The sequence below is a fragment of the Salvia miltiorrhiza genome, chromosome 5 (assembly GCF_028751815.1).
Source record: "Salvia miltiorrhiza cultivar Shanhuang (shh) chromosome 5, IMPLAD_Smil_shh, whole genome shotgun sequence".
NCBI classification, from domain to species: domain Eukaryota; kingdom Viridiplantae; phylum Streptophyta; class Magnoliopsida; order Lamiales; family Lamiaceae; genus Salvia; species Salvia miltiorrhiza.
Window position 1 is genome coordinate 2,367,914 of NC_080391.1, and position 23,212 is coordinate 2,391,125.

At 34.9% G+C, this 23,212-nt stretch overlaps 4 protein-coding genes across 7 annotated transcripts; 3 read left to right on the forward strand and 1 right to left on the reverse strand.

Moving 5' to 3' along the window:
• The first annotated feature begins 682 nt into the window (after nucleotides 1-682).
• Nucleotides 683-4,291, forward strand: LOC130985035 (putative late blight resistance protein homolog R1B-16). 4 transcript variants are annotated; one of them, XR_009088862.1, is made up of 3 exons: nucleotides 683-3,644; nucleotides 3,742-3,800; nucleotides 3,887-4,291. XR_009088862.1 is itself a non-coding variant. In XM_057907787.1 (2 exons), the coding sequence occupies exon 1, from the start codon at nucleotides 1,087-1,089 to the stop codon at nucleotides 3,622-3,624; it is 2,538 nt and encodes an 845-aa protein (XP_057763770.1). In that variant the 5' UTR covers nucleotides 683-1,086; the 3' UTR covers nucleotides 3,625-3,644; nucleotides 3,742-4,291. The 4 variants fall into 4 exon arrangements, 2 of the variants coding, with proteins under 2 accessions (XP_057763770.1, XP_057763769.1); XR_009088861.1 differs by having other exon boundaries at nucleotides 684-3,644; nucleotides 3,745-3,800; XM_057907787.1 differs by having other exon boundaries at nucleotides 3,742-4,291.
• Nucleotides 4,292-6,303: 2,012 nt separating this feature from the next.
• On the reverse strand, nucleotides 6,304-9,133 carry LOC130985036 (putative late blight resistance protein homolog R1A-10). The gene has a single exon (XM_057907789.1). It carries the CDS (start codon nucleotides 9,093-9,095, stop codon nucleotides 6,549-6,551), a length of 2,547 nt encoding a protein of 848 aa, XP_057763772.1. The 5' UTR covers nucleotides 9,096-9,133; the 3' UTR covers nucleotides 6,304-6,548.
• Nucleotides 9,134-9,617: 484 nt separating this feature from the next.
• LOC131024772 (putative late blight resistance protein homolog R1B-16) lies at nucleotides 9,618-11,795 on the forward strand. The gene has a single exon (XM_057954311.1). It carries the CDS (start codon nucleotides 9,618-9,620, stop codon nucleotides 11,793-11,795), a length of 2,178 nt encoding a protein of 725 aa, XP_057810294.1.
• A 2,649-nt stretch (nucleotides 11,796-14,444) lies between these two features.
• Nucleotides 14,445-17,740, forward strand: LOC130985037 (putative late blight resistance protein homolog R1B-16). Its single transcript, XM_057907790.1, has 2 exons — nucleotides 14,445-17,093; nucleotides 17,255-17,740. The coding sequence occupies exon 1, from the start codon at nucleotides 14,550-14,552 to the stop codon at nucleotides 17,064-17,066; it is 2,517 nt and encodes an 838-aa protein (XP_057763773.1). The 5' UTR covers nucleotides 14,445-14,549; the 3' UTR covers nucleotides 17,067-17,093; nucleotides 17,255-17,740.
• The last annotated feature ends 5,472 nt before the right edge of the window (nucleotides 17,741-23,212 follow it).

The following is a 23,212-nucleotide window of genomic DNA, read 5'->3' on the forward strand; positions in this document are numbered from 1 at the left end:
AGGCCTTTGGCCCTCATATTAAATACACTCAATTTGTATTGTCTTCTCTATTATCTTATTTCTCTCTAGTTTATAACAATATTATTGTTTTCCTTTTCTTATATATTTAGCTGTTACATAAGCAATATTAATGTGCATATATATGAGATACATATAAATTTGGAAATTCCATATACATTATATATATGTTTATGTAATTTTAACCTTTTGCACTGTAATTTCTATTTAATAAATAACAATAATTTTTTAAGGGGAATAAATAATAATAATATTTACATTATATTTGGAGTCAATATATGAAAATAGTCATTTTTTTAGTAAAGTTAAAATTTGCCCTTTCAAATAAAAACTTTAAAAATTATCCATTTTTTGTGTTAAATGACTAAACTGCCCCTAACCGATCCCCTCTCTCTTTTCTCTCTGTTAGAAATGGATCCGATCCCCTCTCTCTTTTCTCTCTGTTAGAAATGGATATTGGGCCCATTCCTCCCTTAAAAGGCCTTGTAAATACACCCCCCGCATGCGCAGCGTGGACTATCCCAAACGCCATATGTTGACAACGATATTGGGGGGGCCCATCATTGGATTGGGTTGGCTTTGATACCATGTTAGAAATGAATATTAAGCTCATTCCTCCCTTAAAAGACCTTGTAAAGGAGAGGGTTGCCTCACCATATAAAGTGGCTCATGCCACTATCTCCAATCCAATATGGGACACTTCAATACATCAAATCTCTAGCTTTTAGTTATACTTGATGATATTCCGAATCTATTTTGTGAAATGAAAGTCCCTACTTCTTTCCTCAAAAGAAAAAAAGAAAAGAAACTATATTAAAAATTAATATAGGGTAAACTTTGGCCCAACCTTTGAGCGTTGTCTCCTCCTTTATTTTATATATCCAATAAAGTTTCCACTAATTCACACTAATCAAATGCTAGCTGTAAAAAGAGACACTAAACTTCCACTAATAGAGGTATATTGAATAGAATATATTGTTAGATTTTGAGAAAATAAAGAATCACAGTCTCATCTTCTTCCTCTCATATTCTGCTTTCCTCTGCAACTCCGAAGCAATAATACAACCCATGGCAGCTGCTTATGCAACTCTGGTTTCTGCTATGAATATCATAAACAACCTTCACCATCATCCCCGCCCTCCTATTTCTCTCCCCATTCAACAAGTTGAGTCTCTCACTCAAAAGATTAATTTCCTGCTCGAATTTCTCGAGGGCTATAACCCCCATCGTGCCTACTCCAAACAAGCGGATCCATTGGAGTCTCGCATTGCAGATGCAGCTTATGCGGCCGAATACGCCATCGAATCTCAAATTTTAAAACACTACACAAATAATGGAGAAAATATGAGTTATGATGGCTTGTATGAAGCTCTCAAGAAGGTGATAGAAGACATTGCTTCTATCGAAGAGGAGGCCAAGCGGATTCAAGGGAGAGTTGGATTCCAACATCAGCTGCACACAAAGTCAACGCCTTCGGATTCATCGAGTTCTTCTTCGATCCCACAGCAGAGTAGCATGGTGGGTGCTGAGGATGTCAAGCTTCAAATGATGGATAAGCTCACTTCTGATCGCCTTCATCTACAGATCATTCCTATTGTAGGGATGGGCGGCTCTGGTAAGACCACTCTTGCTAGATCTATTTATGAAGAACGTCTTATTAAGGACCATTTTGATATTCGTGCGTGGGCTACCATCTCTCAAGAATATGTCATTAGAGATATTTTTGCAAGATTCCTTCGTCAGTTAAATATTGAAGTTGATGACGATTTGAGTGAGGATGAATTAGGAGGAAAGTTGTATAGGCATCTGTATGGTAGAAGATACCTAATTATAATGGATGATATGTGGAGCATTGATGCATGGAATAGAGTTAGAAATTATTTTCCAAAAAACGAAAATGGCAGCAGAATAGTAGTAACAACTAGGCAATCAGATTTGGCTTCTAAATTACCCAACTCTAATAGCCTTGGGATGGAACTTTTGGATGAGGCTGAAAGTTGGAAGCTTCTATCCAAAATTGTGTTTGGGAAAGAAGGTTGCCCTCTTGAATTGGAGGAAATTGGAGAAAATATTGGAAAAAGCTGCAAAGGACTTCCGTTGTCAATTGTTGTGGTGGGAGGCATTTTGGCCAAGTCCAAACGTACAAGAGAGTGTTGGGAAGAGATAGGGGAAAACTTGAATGCAAGTGTCATTAATTTAGAGGATGATGAACGTTGCTTGAAAATACTATACATGAGTTACAAGCAATTGCCAATACATTTGAAACCATGTTTTCTCTATATGGGAGTTTTTCCCGAAGATGAGGAGATTTTTATCTCTGAGCTCATTAAGTTTTGGGTTGCGGAAGGATTTCTGAAACCTGTAAGAGGGAAAAGCTTGGAAGAGATAGCAAAAGAGTGTTTAAAAGACCTTATAGGTAGAAATCTTGTTTTAAGGTCTACTCAATATACGAACTGCTGCCAAATTCATGACTTGTTGAGAGACTTGTGTTTGAGAGAAGCTGAAAACGAAAGGTTTTATAATACGACATCAGATAATGTAGGCATAAGCGTCTTGCCGCTTATGTCACAAGCTCGTTCTTTGACATGGAATGTTCGACGAGAACTATCACCTCTCTATCTGAGCTTGTTGAGGATAGTGAAAACACCTAGAACCGAATGGTCCGAAGAAGATTTATTTGGACACATGGATCAATTAGTTAACTCACGGTTCCTTCAAATAGAAATGTACATAAGAAGAGAGGGGAATTTTCCTTGTTCAATATGGCGATTTTGGAATCTACAAACACTAATTGTTCACATTGATAGAGAGGTTATTACTGCACCAACTGATTTTTGGTACATGCCTCACATCAGGCATGTTCAGTTCCTACGTCTTCGTCTGACAGATCCTCCTAACGACCAAGATGACATTATTTTGGGAAATCTGCGAAGGCTTGGGACAGTATTAGATTTCAAGTGTAGCGAACAAGTAGTCAAAAAAATTCGCAATATAAAAAAATTGATTTTTTATAATGGGGGAGATGATGAGATGTATTGTCTGAGCAATCTTGACTGTCTAACTAAACTTGAGTCCTTAGAATGCACTTTTTCTGGAAAATGTGTAATCAACTTTCCCCATTCGCTCAAGAGATTGAATCTTCGTAGCGACGAATCAAAGTTTTGGAGGCAAGACACATTGGATATGATAGGCGTGTTGCCCCATCTTCAGAAGCTCACACTCTATAAGGGGGTATTCAACGAAGGGAAGTGGGAAACAATTGAAGGCCAATTTCTCACCCTCAAATTCTTGAGTCTTGAGTGTTGCAGTAATTTAGAAATCTGGGAAATTGAAAGCTCCCACTTTCCATGCCTTGAGCACCTTCATCTTCTTGGTCTAGAGAAATTGCGGGAAATCCCTTTAGATTTCGCAGAAATATCCACACTTAGAGGAATTGTTATGGAATATTGTAGCGATTCGGCTGTGGTTTCTGCAAAAAGAATATCAGAGGAACACGAGGACTATTACGGGGTAGGATCCCTTCAAGTTCTCGTTCACCTCAATTATGAGAACGAAGAAGGACTGGAGAGCTTGGATAGTCCTAACTTTGGCGTTGAACGTTTCTGATGAGAATCACCACTACCAAGGTACGTACACAAAAGAAATTGTAGCTCTGGTATAAATTGATTGGATTCCTGCTTTTGATTTGTAATACTCCATTTGAGTGATGGAACAAGTGTGCAGCAGTGCAGGTAGTGTGTGGGGAAAGCGCACAGCACAGAATGAAATGAATTCATTGATGCGTATGCTCTGTTTCTCTTTATGTTTTGGCTTCTTTCTTTTCAATTCTTATTCACTGTTTCTCCTATTTCTACTTGTTCATTGGCAGCATGTATAAGTGAAAAACAAGTGGGGTGCTGCAACTGTTGTTTCACTCTTCCATTCAGATAGACATGGATCAGCTCAAACAGAGAGACACAGTTACCGAATTAATTGTTATTAAGCCCACGTTTGGTTGGGTGTTTTTAGAGGTTGGAAAGGGAATCAAGTAATTGAATCCATTACTTGTTGTTTGGTATGGATAATGAGATAATCATTACCCTTACTTGAGGGTAACTCAATCACCCAATTTGTTACCCCTCAAAATAGAGGGGAAACAAAAGAAAGGGAATCACTTACTAATGATTCATTTCCATTGTTAAACCAAACACTCAATAAAAGTAATGATTATTGTTACCATTCCACTCCTTTATTTGATTTCATTCCCTTTTCATTCATCTACTTGAACCAAACGAGCACTAATTCCGTTCATTATATGTCATTTTCATCATGTCATGCATCTTTCTTCCTGATTTGATTTGTGAACTAAAATTTTCTATTGAAGTATCAATGAAATTAATTTCTGTTAATTTATTGTCTGTTTTGTTTCTTAAAAAAAATCGAGCACCCTTCTGAAAGTCTAAAATCGAGTCAGTTCTTGATTTAACAAAATGCTCTTTTTCATCATTTTTTTACTTAATGAAAGATGAAGGATTGAAATTCGTACCCTAATCCCATGGAGCCACATAATCCTTTATTTTCTGAGATAAATTTATTTATTGTGAAAGAAATTAGTATAATAATGGGGTTTTGGCAAATAAAATCACGAACTATTTCGAGTTTGCAATTTTAACGCGACTTTTGAAGTGCCTTTTTAATTTTTGCAATTACGTCCCCCCAATTTTTTTTCGATCGCCAAAGTGTTGAATTGGAGCTTACGTGGATTAGTAAAGACGACACCGTTTTTGTGAGGCTTAAACGACGTTGTTTCGCACAATTTCAATTGAATCTTTCTCCAAATTATAAAGAGATTGTATCCTATGTTTGCACTATGATTTTCAATATTCATCAATTTTATAGAAAACAACGTCGTAACATGAATATTGTATGGCGAACTAATCCACGTAAACTCCAATTCAACAATTTGGCGACCGAAAAAAATTGAGTGGATGAAATTGCAAAAATTGAAAAGGTGGTGATTTAATTTGCCACACTTCAAAAGTTACGTTAAAATTGCGAATTCGAAATAGTTCGTGATTTTATTTCACAAAACCCCTATAATAATAGTCATACAATCTATAAATTTTTGCTACAATTTTATATTTATATCAATCGGCATAAATCAAACCCAAATTATTGGTGAAAAACTACTGACGTAAAATTTGGAGACGGAGAGAGCAGAAAAACAGATGAATAATTAAACTATTGTTGGATCGAATGAGATAACTTATTAAAAAAATAATACAATTAGTTGGGCCTAGTTCTATAGCTTGAGCTGCCGAATCGGCCCAATTCAAAAAAAAATAAAAAATCATGACAATATAAACAAATACTCCATATAAATGGACATTTAGCCCTCTTTTTAATGTAATTATCATATCTCTATAATCTTCAATTTTAATTTCTAATAAATTAATAACTCAAATTTAAATCGACTATCTTTCCTCGAGGCCTCGATTACTTTCTAATTGGGCCAAATTTATTAGTATATATGAAGTAAAAGAAGCACCCACTTTGAAATAGATCATCAGATTATGAAAGAATTAATAATGGCAAAGAGAGTTGTATTTATGTAAAGTAATTTGAAATCGTCACGTCTAAAACCCATAAACTAAACCAACGACATAAACAATAATTTCATAAGTTGAAAGAAAACTCATTTAAATTGTGATTCTTTGTGGTGGACGAACAAGTGGTCTATAATTGTGGGCTATATCTATTATTATTTCTAAGGTCTTAAAGATATTATTTTGTTAGAATTGGGAATTGTGGACCATAGAAATAAAATACTTCCTCCGTCCCATTGATAATGCTCACTTTCCTTTTTAATTTGTCCCGTTCATAATGTCATATTCCATAAAAGAAAACTACTTTCTCTCACAAAAAGTTGTGGGCTCTACCACTTTATATCACTTTTATTATTAAATCACTATTCTTCTTAATAACAGTGCCCAAAAGTAATGAGCCATTATCAATAAGACAGAGGGAGTAGTATATTTGTTATTGTTTCTATAAGTGAAGAAGAAATTATTCTAAGAAGTCAAATGAAGACTATGAAAATAATCTTATTGTATAAATAACACATAACAAGATTCTTACAAGTGTCCTATAACTCCTATTAAAATGTATAAGTAGTATGCACCATGCGAAGTCTTACTACTCCCTTCATTCATAAAAAATAGTTCATTTTTTCAATTTTGAGATGTCCACAAAAATTAATCCCTTTCCATTTTTAGAAACTTTCTATCATATGGTAGGTCTCATTTTTGGAAATAACAATGGCCATCTGTCTTTATCTCCCACTTCATTTTTAGTTTGGCTGCCAATGAAAAATTGGAAACAGCACAAAAAAGGGAGAGTTAATAGCAGAAAATAAGAATTCAAAAGAAGGAAGCCAAAAATATAAAGAAAACCGGAGCTATCACTCAAATATTACAAATCATAAGTAGGAATAGAATCGATTAAAACCAAAAGTACAAAGTCTTTTGTGTATCTTTTTAGCAGTGATTCTCCTAAGGTTTAACACAAAAGTTAGGACTGTCCAAGCTCTTCAGTCGTGCTTCGTTGTCACTCCCGAGATAAACGAGAACTTGAAGGGCTCCTTCCCCGTAATAGTCCTCGTGTTCCTCTGATATTCTTTTTGCAGAAACCAAAGCCGAATCGCTGCAACTGTACACACAAATTTCTCTAAGTGTGGCTATTTCGGCGAAATCTAAAGGGATTTCCCGCAACTCCTCTAGGTCAATAAGATGAAGGCGCTCAAGGCATGGAAAGTGGGAGCTTTCAGTTTCCCAGATTTCTAGATTACCACAAATGACAAGAGTCAAGAATTTGAGGCTGCGAAACTGGCCTTCAGTTGTTTCCCACCTCCCTTCGTTGAACCTCCCCGACTCGAGTGTGAGCTTCTCAAGATGGGGCAACACACCTACCTTATCCAATATGTCTTCCCACCAACAACAACAGAAGCTATGAAGATTCAATCTCTTGAGTGAATGGGGAAAGTTGATGGCGTTCCTTGAAGAAAGAAAGCACCTTAACGACTCGAGTTTAGTAAGACACTCGAGATTGCTGAGACGATACATGTCATCATCACGCTCTGCCCAATTAGTGAAAACCAATTCTTTTATATTGGGAATTTTTGTGACGACTTGTTCGCTACACTTGAAATCGAATACTCTCCCCAGACTTTGCAGATTTCCCAAAACAATGTCATCTTGGTCGTTAGGAGGATCTGTGAGACGAAGCCCATACTTGAACTCAACATGCCTGATGCGAGGCATACACCAAAAATCAGGTGGCGCAGTAATGACCTCATACTGATTGTCAACAAGTGTTTGTAGATTCCAAAATCGCCATATTGAACAAGGAAAAATCCTCTTTCCTATTCCGTAAAAATCTATTTGAAGGAACCGTGAGTTAACTAATTGATCCATGTGTCCAAATAAATCTTTTTCGACCCATCGGAACCTAGTTGATTTCACTATCCTCAACAAGCTCATATTGAGAGGTGATAGTTTCCGTCCAACATTCCACATCAAAGAACGAGCTTGTGACATAGGCGGCAAGATGCTTATGCCTACATTATCTGATGCCGTATTATAAAACCTCTCTTTTTCAGCTTCTCTCAAGCACAAGTCTCTCAACAAATCATGAATTTTGCACTTTTCTATTTTTCCCATAATATCCAACTCGTGACTTAAAACGAGATTTCTACCAATAAGGTCTTTCAAATACTCTTTTGCTATCTCTTCCAAGCTTTTCCCTCTTACAGGTTTCAGAAATCCTTCCGCAACCCAAAATTTGATGAGCTTTGAGATTTCAATCAACTCATCTTCGGGAAAAACTCCCATATAGAGAAAACATGGTTTCAAGTGTATTGGCAATTGATTGTAACTCATGTACAGTATTTTCAAGCAGCGTTCATCATCTTCTAAATTAACACTTGCATTCAAATTTTTCCCTATGTCTTCCCAAAACCCTTTTTCGTGTTTGGACTTGGCCAAAAGGCCTCCCACCACAACAATTGACAATGGAAGTCCTTTGCAACTTTTTCCAATCTTTTTCCCTATTTTCTCCAATTCAAGAGGGCAACCTTCTTTCCCAAACACAGTTTTGGAGAGAAGCTCCCAACTATGAACCTCATCCAAAAGTTTCATCCCAAGGCAATCAGAGTTAGGTAATTTAGAAGCCAAATCCGATAGCCTTGTCGTTACCACTATTCTGCTACGGTTTTTGTTATCCGGAAAATAATTCCTAATTCTATCCCATGGGTGAATGCTCCACATATCATCCATTATAATTAGGTATCTTCTACCATAAAGATGTTTATACAACTTTTCTCCTAATTCAGCCTCACTCAAATTTTCTCCAACTTTTATGTTTAACTCACGAATGAGTCCTGCAAAAATTTCTCTAGTGATATACTCTTGAGAGATGGTAGCCCACACACGAATATCAAAATGGTCCTTAATAAGACGTTCTTCATAAACAGTTCTAGCAAGAGTGGTCTTACCAGAGCCGCCCATCCCTACAATGGGAATGATCTGTAGATGAAGGCTATCAGAAGTGAGCTTATGCATCATTTGAAGCTTGGCATCATCAGCACCCACCATGCTACTCTGCTGCGGAATCGAAGAAGATCTCGACGAATCAAGAGGCGTTGACTCTGTGTGCAGTTGATGTTGGACTCCAACTCTCCCTTGAATTTGCTTGGCCTCCTCTTCGATAGAAGCCATATCTTGTATCACCTTCTCGAGAGCTTCATACAAGCCATCAGAACTCATATTTTCTACATTATTTGTGAATTGATCGAAAATATGAGATTCAATGGCGTGTTCGGCCGCATAAGCTGCATCTGCAATGCGAGACTCCAATGGATCCGCATCCTTGGTGTAGCCACGATGGGGGTTATACCCCTCGAGAAATTGAAGCAGGAAATTAATCTTTTGAGTGAGGCATTCAACTTGTTGAATGGGGAGAGAAATAGGAGGGCGAGGATGATGGTGAAGGCTGTTTATGATATTCAAAGCAGAAACTAGAGTTGCATAAGCTGCTGCCATGGTTGTTTTGGGAGTTGCAGAGAATATGAGGTGAGATGAGTATGGAATGGAGGGAGTATGGAAATGGATAATACTCCAAGTCGCTATCTTTCAGTGTGAATGCTAGCTGTAAACTGAGAAATTAATAGAGTTAGATTGGAAACAATACTCCAAGTGGGCAGACTTTGAGAATTCATAATTAATTCATATTCTCTGCAACTCCCAAAACAACCATGGCAGCAGCTTATGCAACTCTAGTTTCTGCTATGAATATCATAAACAACCTTCTCCATCATCCCCGCCCTCCTGTTTTACTTCACATTAAACAAGTTGAGTCTCTCACTCAAAAGATTAATTTCCTGCTGGAATTTCTCCAAGGCTATAACCCCCATCGTGACTACTCCATTGGAGTGTCGCATTGCAGATGCTGCTTATGCGGCGGAACACGCCATTGAATCTCATATTTTTGAACACTACACAAATAATGGAGAAAATATAAGTTCTCATGGCTTGTATGAGGCTCTCGAGAAGGTGATAAAACAAATGGCTTATATCGAAGAGGAGGCCAAGCAAATTCAAGGGACAGATGGAGTCCCACATCAGCTGCCTCCTGATTCCTCGAGATCTTCTTCGATTCCGCAGCAGAGTAGCATGGTTGGTGCTGATGATGTCAAGTTTCAAATAATGGATAAGCTCACTTCTCATCGCCATGATCTAGAAATCACTTCCATTGTAGGGATGGGCGGCTCGGGTAAGACCACTCTTGCTAGAAATATTTATGAGGAACGTCTTATTAAGAAGCATTTTCATATTTGTGCTTGGGCTACTATCTCTCAAGAATATACCATTAGAGAAATTTTTGCAGTATTTTTTCGTCAGTTCAATATAGGAGTTGATGACAATTTGAGTGAGCAGGAATTAGGAAAAGAATTGCATCAACATCTTTATCGAAGAAGGTACCTAATTATAATGGATGATATGTGGAGCATTGACGCATGGGATAGAGTTAGGAAATATTTTCCGGATAACAAAAACGGTAGCAGAGTAGTGGTAACAACTAGGCTATCAGATTTGGCTTCTAAATTATCTAACTCTGATATCATTGGGATAGAACTTTTGGATGAGGCTGAAAGTTGGGAGCTTCTCTCAAAAATTGTGTTTGGGAAAGAAGGTTGGCCTCTTGAATTGGAGGAAATCGGAAAAAAGATAGGAAAAAGTTGCAAAGGACTTCCATTGTCAATTGTTGTGATGGGAGGCCTTTTGGCCAAGTCCAAACGTGAAAGAGAGTGTTGGGAAGAGATAGGGGAAAACTTGAATGCAAGTGTTAATTTAGAGGATGATGAACGTTGCTTGAAAATACTATACATGAGTTACAAGCAATTGCCAATACATTTGAAACCATGTTTTCTCTATATGGGAGTTTTTCCTGAAGATGAGGAGATTAGTACGTCAGAGCTCATTAGATATTGGGTTGTGGAAGGATTTGTGAAAGCAGTAAGTGGGAAAATGTTGGAAGAGATAGCAAAAGAGTATTTAAAAGACCTTATTGGTAGAAATCTTATTTTAAGGCGTACTAGAGCAAAGAAGAGATGCAAAATTCATGACTTGTTGAGAGACTTGTGCTTGAGAGAAGCTGAAAAAGAAAGGTTTTATAATAGAGCATCAGATAATGTAGGCATAAGCGTCTTGCCGCCTATGTCACAAGCTCGTTGTTTGACGTGGAATGTTGGACGAGAAATATCACCTCTGAATATGAGTTTGTTGAGGATAGTGAAAATAACTGGATACCAATGGGTCGAAGAAGAATTATTTGGACAGGCGGATCAATTAGTTAACTCACGATTCCTTGAAATAGGTCATCACACAATAAGATGGGGGATTTTTCCTTGTTCAATATGGCGATTTTGGAATCTACAAACACTAATTGTTTACACCGACAGAGAAGTTATTACTGCGCCAACTGATTTTTGGTACATGCCTCACATCAGACATGTTGAGTTCAACAAAGGTCTTCGTCTGCCAGATCCTCCTAACGACCAAGATGACATTGTTTTGGGAAATCTGCAAAGCCTGGGGGAAGTGTTAGATTTCAAGTGTAGCGAACAAGTGGTCAAAAAAATTCCCAATATAAAAAAATTGGTTTTTAAGAATAGGGGAGAGTACTGTGATGATGAGATGTATTGTTTGAGCAATCTCGATTGTCTAACTAAACTTGAGTCCTTGGATTGCGAGTTTTCTGGAAAGTGTGTAATCAACTTTCCCCATTCGCTCAAGAGATTGAATCTTTCTAGCATGGATGATGATTATTGGTGGGAAGACATATTGGATAAGGTAGGTGTGTTGCCCCATCTTCAAAAACTCGCACTCCATGGGGGGAGTTTCAACAGAGGGAAGTGGGAAACAACTGAAGGCCAATTTCACAGGCTCAAATTCTTGACTCTTAGCTTATGTCTTAATCTAGAAATCTGGAAAATTGAAAGCTCCCACTTTCCATGCCTTGAGCGCCTTCATCTTATTGTAGTAATGAAGTTGCAGGAAATCCCTTTAGATTTCGCAGAAATACCCACACTTAGAGAAATTTTTATGGATTGGTGCAGCAATTCGGCGGTGGTTTCTTTAAAAAGAATATCAGATGAACACGCGGACTATTACGGGGAAGGAGCCCTTCAAGTTCGCTTTGACCTCTCGAGTGATGACGAAGCAGAATTTGGAGAGGTCTAACGTTCGTGTTAAACGTTCATACTACTACTAAGGCACACAAAAGAAATTTTAGATTTGGTTTAAATTGATTGGATTCCTATTTTTGATTTGTAATATTTGAGTGATGGAACAAGTGTGCAGGTAGTGTGTGGGGGAAAGCAAACACCACGTAATGAATCCATTGATGCGTATGCATGGTTGGTGCTACGTTTCTCTTTATGTTTTGGCTTCTTTCTTTTGAATTCTTATATAAGCTCATATTCAGAGTTTTCTTATGTTTTTAGTTAAGAGTTGTTTGTTTTTCTTGTGTTCCATGCTTTCAATGTAAATTCATTTATTTATTTATTTATTTTCAATTTTGCATGCTTAGTTTAATTTTGTTATTATAAATGATGGTTTATTTCATCCCGTTAGAGTACATAAATATTTTTTATAATCTACTTTTATTTTTATTGGTTAATAATTCATTATTATGAATTTATGACTGATATATCCAAAGTTAGTGTGTGTGTGTGTGTGTGTGTATATATAAATTTAAATTTTTGAAAATAAAAGTTGAAGATAATGTATACTAATATTTAATAAAATATATTTTTATAAAAGAAATTATTAAAATAATAAATATAATTACGAAATATGTGAAAACTACAAAGAAAGATTTTTTTAAGGAAAAAACTACAAAGAAAGATAGAGAGAGAAAAAATGAATTTACATTGAAAGCATGCAACACAAGAAAAACAAACAACTCTTAACTAAAAACATAAGAAAACTCTGAATATGAGCTTGTTGAGGATAGTGAAAACAACTGGAGACGAATGGATCAAAGAAAATTTATTTGGACACGCGGATCGATTAGTTAACTCACAGTTCCTTGAAATTGGTCATTACGCAATAAGGGGGATTTTTCCTTGTTCAATATGGCGATTTTGGAATCTACAAACGCTAATTTTTGCCAACCATTACAATGTTATTACTGCGCCAACTGATTTTTGGTACATGCCTCACATCAGGCATGTTGACTTCAAGTACGGGCTTCGTCTGCCAGATCCTCCTAACGACCAAGATGACTTTGTTTTGAAAAATCTGCAAAGTTTGGGGACAGTATTAGATTTCAAGTGTAGCGAACAAGTGGTCAAAAAAATTTCCGATATAAAAGAGTTGGTTTTTAATAACTGGGGAATGCATGACGATGAGATGTATTGTTTGAGCAATCTCGATCGTCTAACTTTTTTTTATCAATAAAAAATCCATAAAAAATTGGGGCGGTACCAGAAGTACCAAAAAGATCAAACAAGTGGTGAGTACTCGTTAGAGCACCACATGGAAAAAGAAATGTTGGACTCAACAACATGGAAGATTTTGTTCCAACTCCAGAGCCTTCCTTTGATATCTTTAACAAGATTGGACACCTCCCAATTCTTGTTCTCAAACCTACTCTCATTCCTATATTTCCAGATCAACCAAACATTCCCAATCCAAAGAGCTTTTAGGAAGTTCTTGTTTCTCTTACCTCTTCCTCCTCCGATGAAAGACTTGAAGTGATCTTCGACTCTTTGTGGCTTAGCCGTATCGATTCCAATCCATTGATGGATTTGGTCCCATACGCGGTCAACTTTCAGGCAATGGAGAAAAGAATGCTCAGCTGTTTCCTCCCTCCACACACACGCATTGCACCACTGTTCTTCGGCTGGAATCTCGATCGTCTAACTAATCTTGAGTCCTTAGATTGCTATCGTTGTACAAGAAGTGCAATCAACTTTCAGTTATTGTGTGGACCAATGTCCAAAATTATGCTCTTATATTCCTCCCTAAAGCTTCCCTATTTAATTTTAGGATCTCGATTTTATAAATACATACACCAGATCTCCTATTTTCTACATAAAAACAATAATTATGTATGGACCCTACTAATTACAAGCTTAAAATAAATTTAGGGTGGATGTAAATTTAAGATTGAATTTAGGTAGGTGTAAAAAAATTTGTGGGCCCCATCCAATTTAGAGGATCTGCTGGATGCATTTTTTATCTCATTTCCAATTGTTTTAGCCTAAATTTAGAGTTAGTGATGCATTTAGGTGATTTGCTGTGAGCCTGTGAGTGCTTTTAGTTCTATACTGTTGAGCTGCCGAATCGAACCAACTCATAAAAATTCAAAAATTAAGACAACCTATATATATTTAGCCGTTACATAAGCAATATTAATGTGCATTTATATAAGATGCATATAAATTTGGAAATTCCATATACATTATATATATGTTTATGTAATTTTATATTTTTTGCACTGTAATTTCTAGTATTTAATAAATAACAATATTTTTTTTAAGGGGAATAAATAACAATAATATTAAGTAATTCATATTTTATAAAAGGCGTATAAATATCAAAATACTAATCAATAAAGAAGTTCTCGCCATATATTTAAGTCTAAAAGGCTTCTTAGTTTGGTAAAGCCCCATTTTTTCCCACTTTTTTTTTATAAACTAACAGTATTAAATAAATAAAGAAACTTAAAAACCACGACACATGAGACTCGAATCCAAGATCTTTGACTTTGAGCATTAACCCTTACCTGAATAGCCCACTGTGAATCAGAAGAAAGAGAAAGTGAGAAATTAAAGTTTTGAATAAATAATAATAGAGGTAGATTGGAAACAATAAATAATAATCCATGTGGGCAGACTTTGAGAATTCATAATTAATTCATTCACACTCTCTCATCTTCATTCTCACTCATCTCATCTCATAATATTCTCTGCAACTCCCAAAACAACCATGGCTGCAGCTTATGCAACTCTAGTTTCTGCTATGAATATCATAAACAGCCTTCACCATCATCCTAGCCCTCCTGTTTCTCTCCACATTAAACAAGTTGAGTCTCTCACTCAAAAGATCAATTTCCTGCTCGAATTTGTCGAGGGGTATAACCCCCATCTTGGCTACTCCAAAGAAGCGGATCCATTGGAATGTCGCATTGCAGATGCAGCTTACGCGGCCGAATACGCCATTGAATCTCATATTTTCGATGAGGATTGTTCCATTGTATCTCATATTTTCGATGAGGTGAAAAATGATGGCTTGTATGAAGCCCTCGAGAAGGTGATAGAAGACATGGCTTCTATAGAAGAGGAAGCGAAAGAAATTCAAGGGAGATTTGGAGTCCAACATCAGCTGCACACAAAGTCAACGCCTTCGGATTCCTCGAGATCTTCTTCGATCCCGCAGCAGAGTAGCATGGTGGGTGCTGATGATGTCAAGCTTCAATTAATGGATAAGCTCACTTCTGGTCTCCTTCATCTGCAAATCATTCCCATTGTAGGGATGGGCGGCTCCGGTAAGACAACTCTTGCTAGATCTATTTATGAAGAACGTCTTATTAAGGACCATTTTGATATTTGTGCATGGGCTACCATCTCTCAAGAATATGTCATTAGAGATATTTTTGCAGTAGTTCTTCGTCAGTTTAATATAGGAGTTGCTGACGATTTGAATGAGCATGAATTAGGAGAAAAATTGTATAAACATCTTTATGGTAGAAGATACCTAATTATAATGGATGATATGTGGAGCATTGATGCTTGGGATAGAGTTAGGAAATATTTTCCGGATAACAAAAATGGTAGCAGAATAGTGGTAACAACAAGACTATCAGATTTGGCTTCTACATTACCCAACTCTAATAGCCTTGGGATGGAACTTTTGGATGAGGCTGACAGTTGGGAGCTTCTCTCCAAAACTGTTTTTGGGAAAGAAGGTTGCCCCCATGAATTGGAGGAAATTGGAAAAGAGATTGCAAAAAGCTGCAAAGGACTTCCATTGTCAATTGTTGTGATTGGAGGTCTTTTGGCAAAGTCTAAACATACAAGAGAGTGTTGGGAAGAGATAGGGGAAAACTTGAATGCAAGTGTCGTTAATTTAGAGGATGATGAACGTTGCTTGAAAATACTATACATGAGTTACAAGCAATTGCCAATACATTTGAAACCATGTTTTCTCTATATGGGAGTTTTTCCCGAAGATGAGGAGATTCGTACGTCAGAGCTCATTAGATATTGGGTTGTGGAAGGATTTGTGAAAGCAGTAAGTGGGAAAAGGTCGGAAGAGATAGCAAAAGAGTATTTAAAAGACCTTATTGGTAGAAATCTTATTTTAAGGAGTACTAGAAATCTTGAAGCAAAGAAGTGGTGCCAAATTCATGACTTGTTGAGAGACTTGTGCTTGAGAGAAGCTGAAAAAGAAAGGTTTTATAATAGCGCATCAGATAATGTAGACATAAGCATCTTGCCACCTATGTCACAAGCTCGTTCTTTGATGATGTGGAATGTTGAACGAGAACTATCACCTCTTAATATGAGCTTGTTGAGGATAGTGAAAACAAAATGGGGCGAAGAAGATTTAATATTTGAACACGTGGATCAATTAGTTAACTCACGATTCCTTCAAATACGTTGTTGGGGAATAAGTGGGGGGAATTTTCCTTGTTCAATATGGCAATTTTGGAATCTACAAACATTAATTGTTTACAGCTACGGTGAGGTTATTACTGCGCCAATTGATTTTTGGTGCATGCCTCGCATCAGGCATGTTAAGTTCAAAAATCTTCGTCTCCCAGATCCTCCTAACGACCAAGATGACATTGTTTTGGAAAATCTGCAAAGCCTGGGGAAAGTATTTGGATTCAAGTGTAGCAAACAAGTGGTCAAAAAAATTCCCAATATAAAAGAATTGGTTTTTAAGAATGGGGAAGAGTACTATGATGATGAGATGTCCTGCTTGAGCAATCTTGATTGTCTAACTAAACTTGAGTCCTTAGATTGCTTTCTCTGTACAAGAAGTGCAATCAACTTTCCTCATTCACTGAAGAGATTGGTTCTTCGTAACAACTACAACAACTCGAGTTATGGTTGGGAAGACATATTGGATAAGGTAGGTGCGTTGCCCCATCTTCAGAAGCTCACACTCGAATATGGGAGTTTCAACGAAGGGAAGTGGGAAACAACTGAAGGCCAATTTCGCAGCCTCAAATTCTTGACTCTTAAGGATACTGATAATCTAGCAATCTGGAAACTTGAAAGCTCCCACTTTCCATGCCTTGAGCGACTTCAGCTTTTGAGACTAGATAACTTGCAGGAAATCCCTTTAGAGTTCGCAGAAATAGCCACACTTAGAGAAATTGATGTGGTATATTGCAGCGATTCGGTTGTGGTTTCTGCAAAAAGAATATCAGAGGAACACGAGGACTATTACGGGGAAGGAGCCCTTCAAGTTCTCGTTGACTTCGAGATCGTGTAACGTGTCATGAGAATTAATACTACTAAGGTACAGAAAAGAAATTGTAGATTTGGTTTAAATTGATTGGATTCCAACTTTTGATTTGCAAGATTTGGTGCTCTGTTTCTCTTTATGTTTTGGCTTCTTTCTTTTGAATTCTTATTCACGGCCTTTTTTTCTTTCTGCTATTTTCACTTTTTCATTGGCAGCATATATAACTGAAAAACAAGTGAGAGATAAAGAGAGATATGGGCATGAACTTCGCCTCGCTGCCACTTTCTCCACCCATGTCTGGCTGAGTTTGACGCTGCAAGAGTTGTTTCACTCTTTCATTTAGGTAGGCATGGATCAATTGGGATATCCTAATTTTGGATTTAGATAGCGTAAGTTGGCTCTTTTTTTTGACTTGGGGGAGTTGGGGAGGGGGAGCAGTGGGGTTTGAACCCGAGACTTCACTGTTAACAGACAGGAGGTCGCACCGCTTGGTGTGCCATTGGGGACCGTAAGTTGGCTCTTGTGCTTCATGTTTAGCTCTTTATGTATTTTCCTATGGGGTTGTCACTTGTGGACCATTTCTAAATTGGTGTTCGTTTGGTTTTTGAGCTTCTAAAGTCACTTATAGGTAAGTTGCTTGTCACTTTTGAACTAAGTCCTATTGTAATTTTTGATTTGTGTATGTGGGTACTCGTTTTTTTTTTTTTTTTTTTATTGTAACTAGAAAGAACGTGCGATGCACATTTAACAAATGTGATTTTATATGATGAAAATAAAATATATAAATATTATTATATAGTTTTAAATATTTTTGTTAATTAATCATATTTATGAAATTGACTTATTCATTTGGCTATTATGAAAATTTTAAAAAAGAAATCAATAAAACTATTAAATAATAAATGAAAATGTAAAAAACTAATATTCATAATATACATCTAAATAAAAATGCAAAATATGTATGAAAAATGTCCTAAATTATCTAAATACGGAGCAAGAAGAATTTTAAAGTTTTTCTTGTTTGATTTTGACGATTCGGGATCTTTTCTTCTTATTTTTGGTTTTGGACAGAATGTTGTTCAACAGAATCTATTTAAATATTTTTATTTATTGTCTTCTTTGTTTCTTGAAAAAAGCCGAGCATGCAACTTCTGAAAGTTTGAAACGGAGTCACTTCTTGTAATTAATTAATTCAGTAAATTTCTAATTAAAATAATTTAAGAATTTTGATAAATGGGTTAGAAATAGCTTGAGTTTTAAAAATAGACTAGAGTTTTATTAAATATTCACTAATCTAAAAAATAAATCAATAAGTTACGTAAATAGAATAGCCTTGTAACTTGTTGCCCATGTAACTATGTGCAACTCTATTAAAATTAGACCTTTTCGTTTAATGATTTAACAAAATGCTCTTTTTCATCATTTTTTACTAATATAATAAAAGATGGAGGATTGGAATTCTTACCCTAATATCTCATTTTTATAAATTGAATTAATACCATGAAGCCACATAATCCTTTATTTTTCTATAGAAAATTATGTGTAGTGAAAAAAATTTATAATATTAATCGTACAATCTATACATTTGTGCTACGATTTTATATTTAGATCAATCGGCATAAAATCCAACCCAAATCATTGGCGAAAAACTACTGACGTAAAATTTGGAGACAGAGACCTAACCACTGGTAATACTCTCTCTGTCCCAACGAAAACGGTGTGTTTCTTGTCGGCACGAAATTAATTAAGGATAATAAGATTGTAGTGTACTAGTGTAAAAAGAATACGCACAGCTTTCGTTGGGACGGGGGGAGTATTTAATATGAGGAAATGTTCTTTTAAAAGATGGCGAGGGAGAAAAGCAGAAAAACATATGAATAGTTATAAATTATTGCTGGATTAAAAGAGAGCTTATTAATTGTATTGTATTAATAGATAATAATTAGTTGGGCTTAGCTCTATACTGTTGAGCTGCCGAATCGGCCCAACTCATAAAACTCAAAAATTATGACAATATAAAACTCTAGATCGAATATCATTTTACGTTGTTTAACAAATAAAAATTATAAAAATAAATTCATATTTTAATACTAGAATTCAAATTCAATAATTTGGTCGTAATGAAGAATGAAGATAAACAAAATTGATAAGACTAGTACGATTGTATTCTTGATTTTGTTTTCCATTCTAGTCTCAAACACACATATCAATACTCGATAATTACCTTAACCCATTTGAATTTATAAATTTAAATTGTTACAATAATCCGAATATCAATCGCAATAACAACACGAATATAATCGTCTAAAAAAACAACACGAATATAATAAGGAAATTATTTATAATAAATAAAAACTTAAAAATAAAATAAAAGAGTTTGCATAGGTACGTCAGTTAATGCTCGATTAGTTAGTACCCATTTTAGTCCCATTAATTAAATACAAGATATTGATTAAATATCTACTTAAATCTATTTTCATGTAGATATATTTTTTCAGTCATGCAACTAGCACTTCAAAATTTTCATAATCATCCCTCAAATAATTATAAAAAGTTGAAGACTTTCGAAAAATACTCATGACGACAATCTGGCGTCGATTAATAATATAAATTAAATTGAGTAAATAGAGCAAAATCAAACTTAAATTGTCCATTAGAAGAAGAAAGTAAAAAGGCATCTTCATAAATCGTAATCCCCAAATTATTGCAATCCCTTTTTTGCAGCAGTTCCATTCAAAAAGTAATCAACTCCTTGACAAAATATAATATTTTTTTATTATTGCAAACATGGGATTGATTAAATAAAGATTCAATTTACTTAAATCCCATATTATTCCTAATCCTGTCTCAATCCACCAATCATGCCCACATACCAACCAATGGCACACTTTGTATTTAACTCTAAAATTCAAGCCCAAAAACCTTATCCCTAAAGTTATCACCCTATCAACGACTTAACCCGCACATTAAAATAATTTTCCCACTAGTATTAATTAAATTCAATACATCGATGCAAGTGGGACTTCAAATATAATATAATAAATATATGCCTACAATATCACAAATTAATGTAGCTTGACTGACAAAACTAAGGCATTCAGAGCATCCATAACGGGGCTCGTGAGCGGATATGCGCCCGTCTCGTATCAGCCCCGTACCGCTACTGGGGATGGGGGGTGGCGTGTGCCTCGAAGCTCAAATGCACGCTTGGTGAGGAAGAGAGGAGAGTGAGGCGCATGCAAATACCCAGGTGGAGCACGGGGGGAATCGGGCGTGGAGGTGGGGCTCTACGATTGCAGAATTTGGTGGCTCGAACATAAAGGCCCACCTGCGTTGCAAGCCTGAAATATTGGCTCGCGACTGTGGATGCTCTTAATAAGAGTCTTTGGGTTCGAAGTTCGATTTCCATTTACGCGTGGATAATCTTCCCATAATAATGCAGGTAATTTTTTCAATTTATTTACCTTTGATCTAATACTCTTTTCGTTATATTAAAAATGACATGTATTCTATTTTGGGCCGTCTCACTATAAGTAGTTTGTTCAATAAATGACAAAAATTAACTTGTGGCAAAGCGTAGGCCCCATCAACTTTAATCAATTTACACATTTTCCTTAGTCCACATGCCCAAAAATTTCGAGTCACTTATAATTGAACGGGGGAGTGTATATTAACTTGGTTATTGTATTTATTGAAATTATTTAATCAATTATAATATGATTTATGTCTTGCACCTAAAAAAATTGATTATCGTTGCTTCAAAAGAAATATTGGAATTACTTGTAGTATTTAATCAATTATGATTGATTTGTATCTTGTATTAGAAAAAAAAATTATTGCTTGTGGTTACCTCAAAAGAGGTTGAAATAAGCAAAACACTAGGATTTGTTTATAAGCTATTTAATTTTGTCTTCAAGTATTATTGCGTGTGTTTGTTTTCACATTTGCAGTAATTATGTCGTCAATTCACAGATTCTAACTTATTAAGGGAGTATATTCCAATTTATTACCCGTTAATTACGAGATTACCACTAACATAGCTAAACTATCTATCAATACTAAAAATGGAGTTTTCAATTTCAAATCAATTTCAAAATTGAGTGGCAATTTTGTAGTTAAAATAAAATTGAAAGTTTATTTATAAGCTATACATCTTTTTTTTTCTTTTTCTTTAACTTCTTATTTTTCTATTTTATTTATTGTTTAAAATTGTAAAATTAGACTAATTATAAAATATTTGATATGCATATCAAATTATAGATCATGACAAGAGCTTTAATTTGATATATATTATGTAAATATTGGATTTAAAATATAAAAATTATATTTATTTAAAGATTAAAACTTAAGAAAATTCTCTCTCCTCTCTCCTCTTTTTTTTGAATAAATCTATCTTTTTTCAATTATCTTTTAACTTATATTATTTTCTTTTTACACAATATCATTTTTTTATTAATAAGAATTATTATTTATTATTTTTATATTAAACTAATTAAAATATATTTATCTTAAATTATAATATTTTTAATTATATTTAGAATTTTTATATAATAATCAAATGATAATCAATTTTATATATAATAAAAATATAAAAATATTTTTCGTGCGTTGCACGAGTGCAAATGCTAGTATATATGTATATTCGAATTGCAGTTCTAATAGTATAAAACGAGTCATGACTATTTCCATAAGTCCATTATAATAGTAATTTATCATTACTCGTTAAGGAAAAAACTCAAGTCGTAAAGTTGAGGCACTCAAATACTCTATTTTATAAGATGTTTTGGATTCAATCCCTGTTGCGTTTATATAATTGGATTTAAAGACAAACATATTACGTTATGAAAGAAACTCATTGATTTGGATTCGTTGCATTAAACACGATCATTTTCGGTCACTTTGTAGCATTTAATTTATTTTAACATATCATTCTTATATAAAAAAGCAAGCTACATTTTATTATGAAAGCTACAAGCTAGCTGCTTAGGAAATTCATAAATTGGATGGATCTATTCATTTCACTATGATATCAATTTATCATTACTTTCTTGTACTTTTGATGGAGATGAAGCCGCACTAATTTACTTGGAGAAATTTGATCGTTTTCCAAATTTAAAGTAATGAAACGATCATATAATTTAATGAGACAGTCTCATGTACACTGGGTATACTGTACACTCGAGTGCAAATGGCATTAATACTATTTTGTTTTATAAATGACACTATGATGTTATATAAATAAAACTATCTCAAAATGACGCTAATACTATATTGAAATGACACTAACATTATATAATACTATCATGTTATCGAAATAACATTGTACACTCAGGTGTGACGTACACCTGGGTGCACAGGAGATTTTGTGTAATTTAACTGTTCAAGTCTTTTTTTTTATATATATTCTATGCATATGTTTAGTATTTTTTTTTGGTAAATTATATAAATAAATAAATAAATTCAAAGACCGCACGACGAATGACTCAAACCCAAGATCTCAAGGCCTTGAACATTAATCTTCTACCGCTAGGTCAACAAACACACACACATATTAGTAGTATTTCATTTGCTACTTTGTTGCTTTGAGAAAACGTTTCCTCATCTATGTATCCCATCGCTCTTTTCGATATTTTGATAATTAAATTGTGTTACTTCTGAGAGTTGTCGCCAATTCGAGGGCGAATCGTTTTTCACCCAGAAATAATGACAGAGATAAAGTCACATTGATTTACTTAGAGAAGTTCGACTATATTCCAACTTTTTTTTTTATTTGGAGAAGGGGGAGTGAGAGTGGTGGAATTTGATCGTATTTCGACTTTGAAGTCATCAAGTGGCCATACGATTTAATTTTTTCAAGTCTTTTTATATTCTACTATTTAGTAGTCATAAAAAATCATTTTCATAAAAAATCATTTTGGATTGTATCATTATCAATATATCAGAAATTGAATTGCGTTCTCTTTGAGAGCTCTCGTTGCGATAACTTTTTATCATGTGTATTTAAATTTATCAACACAATTCAAATAAGATTTGACTATTTCTTAAAAACAAACGTTTATCCAATACGTATTTCAGATAGCTACTGCATGTAATTCATATGATAATTTTTTTCTTTAGGTAATAATATGCAACCTTATAAAGACCTTCATTAATAATTACTTTTGAGATATATA

Bases quoted from the DNA above. Each gene is read 5' to 3' on its own strand.
- LOC130985037 (XM_057907790.1), top strand. From the start codon at position 14,550: ATGGCTGCAGCTTATGCAACTCTAGTTTCTGCTATGAATATCATAAAC.
- LOC130985036 (XM_057907789.1), bottom strand. From the start codon at position 9,095: ATGGCAGCAGCTTATGCAACTCTAGTTTCTGCTTTGAATATCATAAAC.
- LOC130985035 (XM_057907787.1), top strand. From the start codon at position 1,087: ATGGCAGCTGCTTATGCAACTCTGGTTTCTGCTATGAATATCATAAAC.
- LOC131024772 (XM_057954311.1), top strand. From the start codon at position 9,618: ATGGCTTATATCGAAGAGGAGGCCAAGCAAATTCAAGGGACAGATGGA.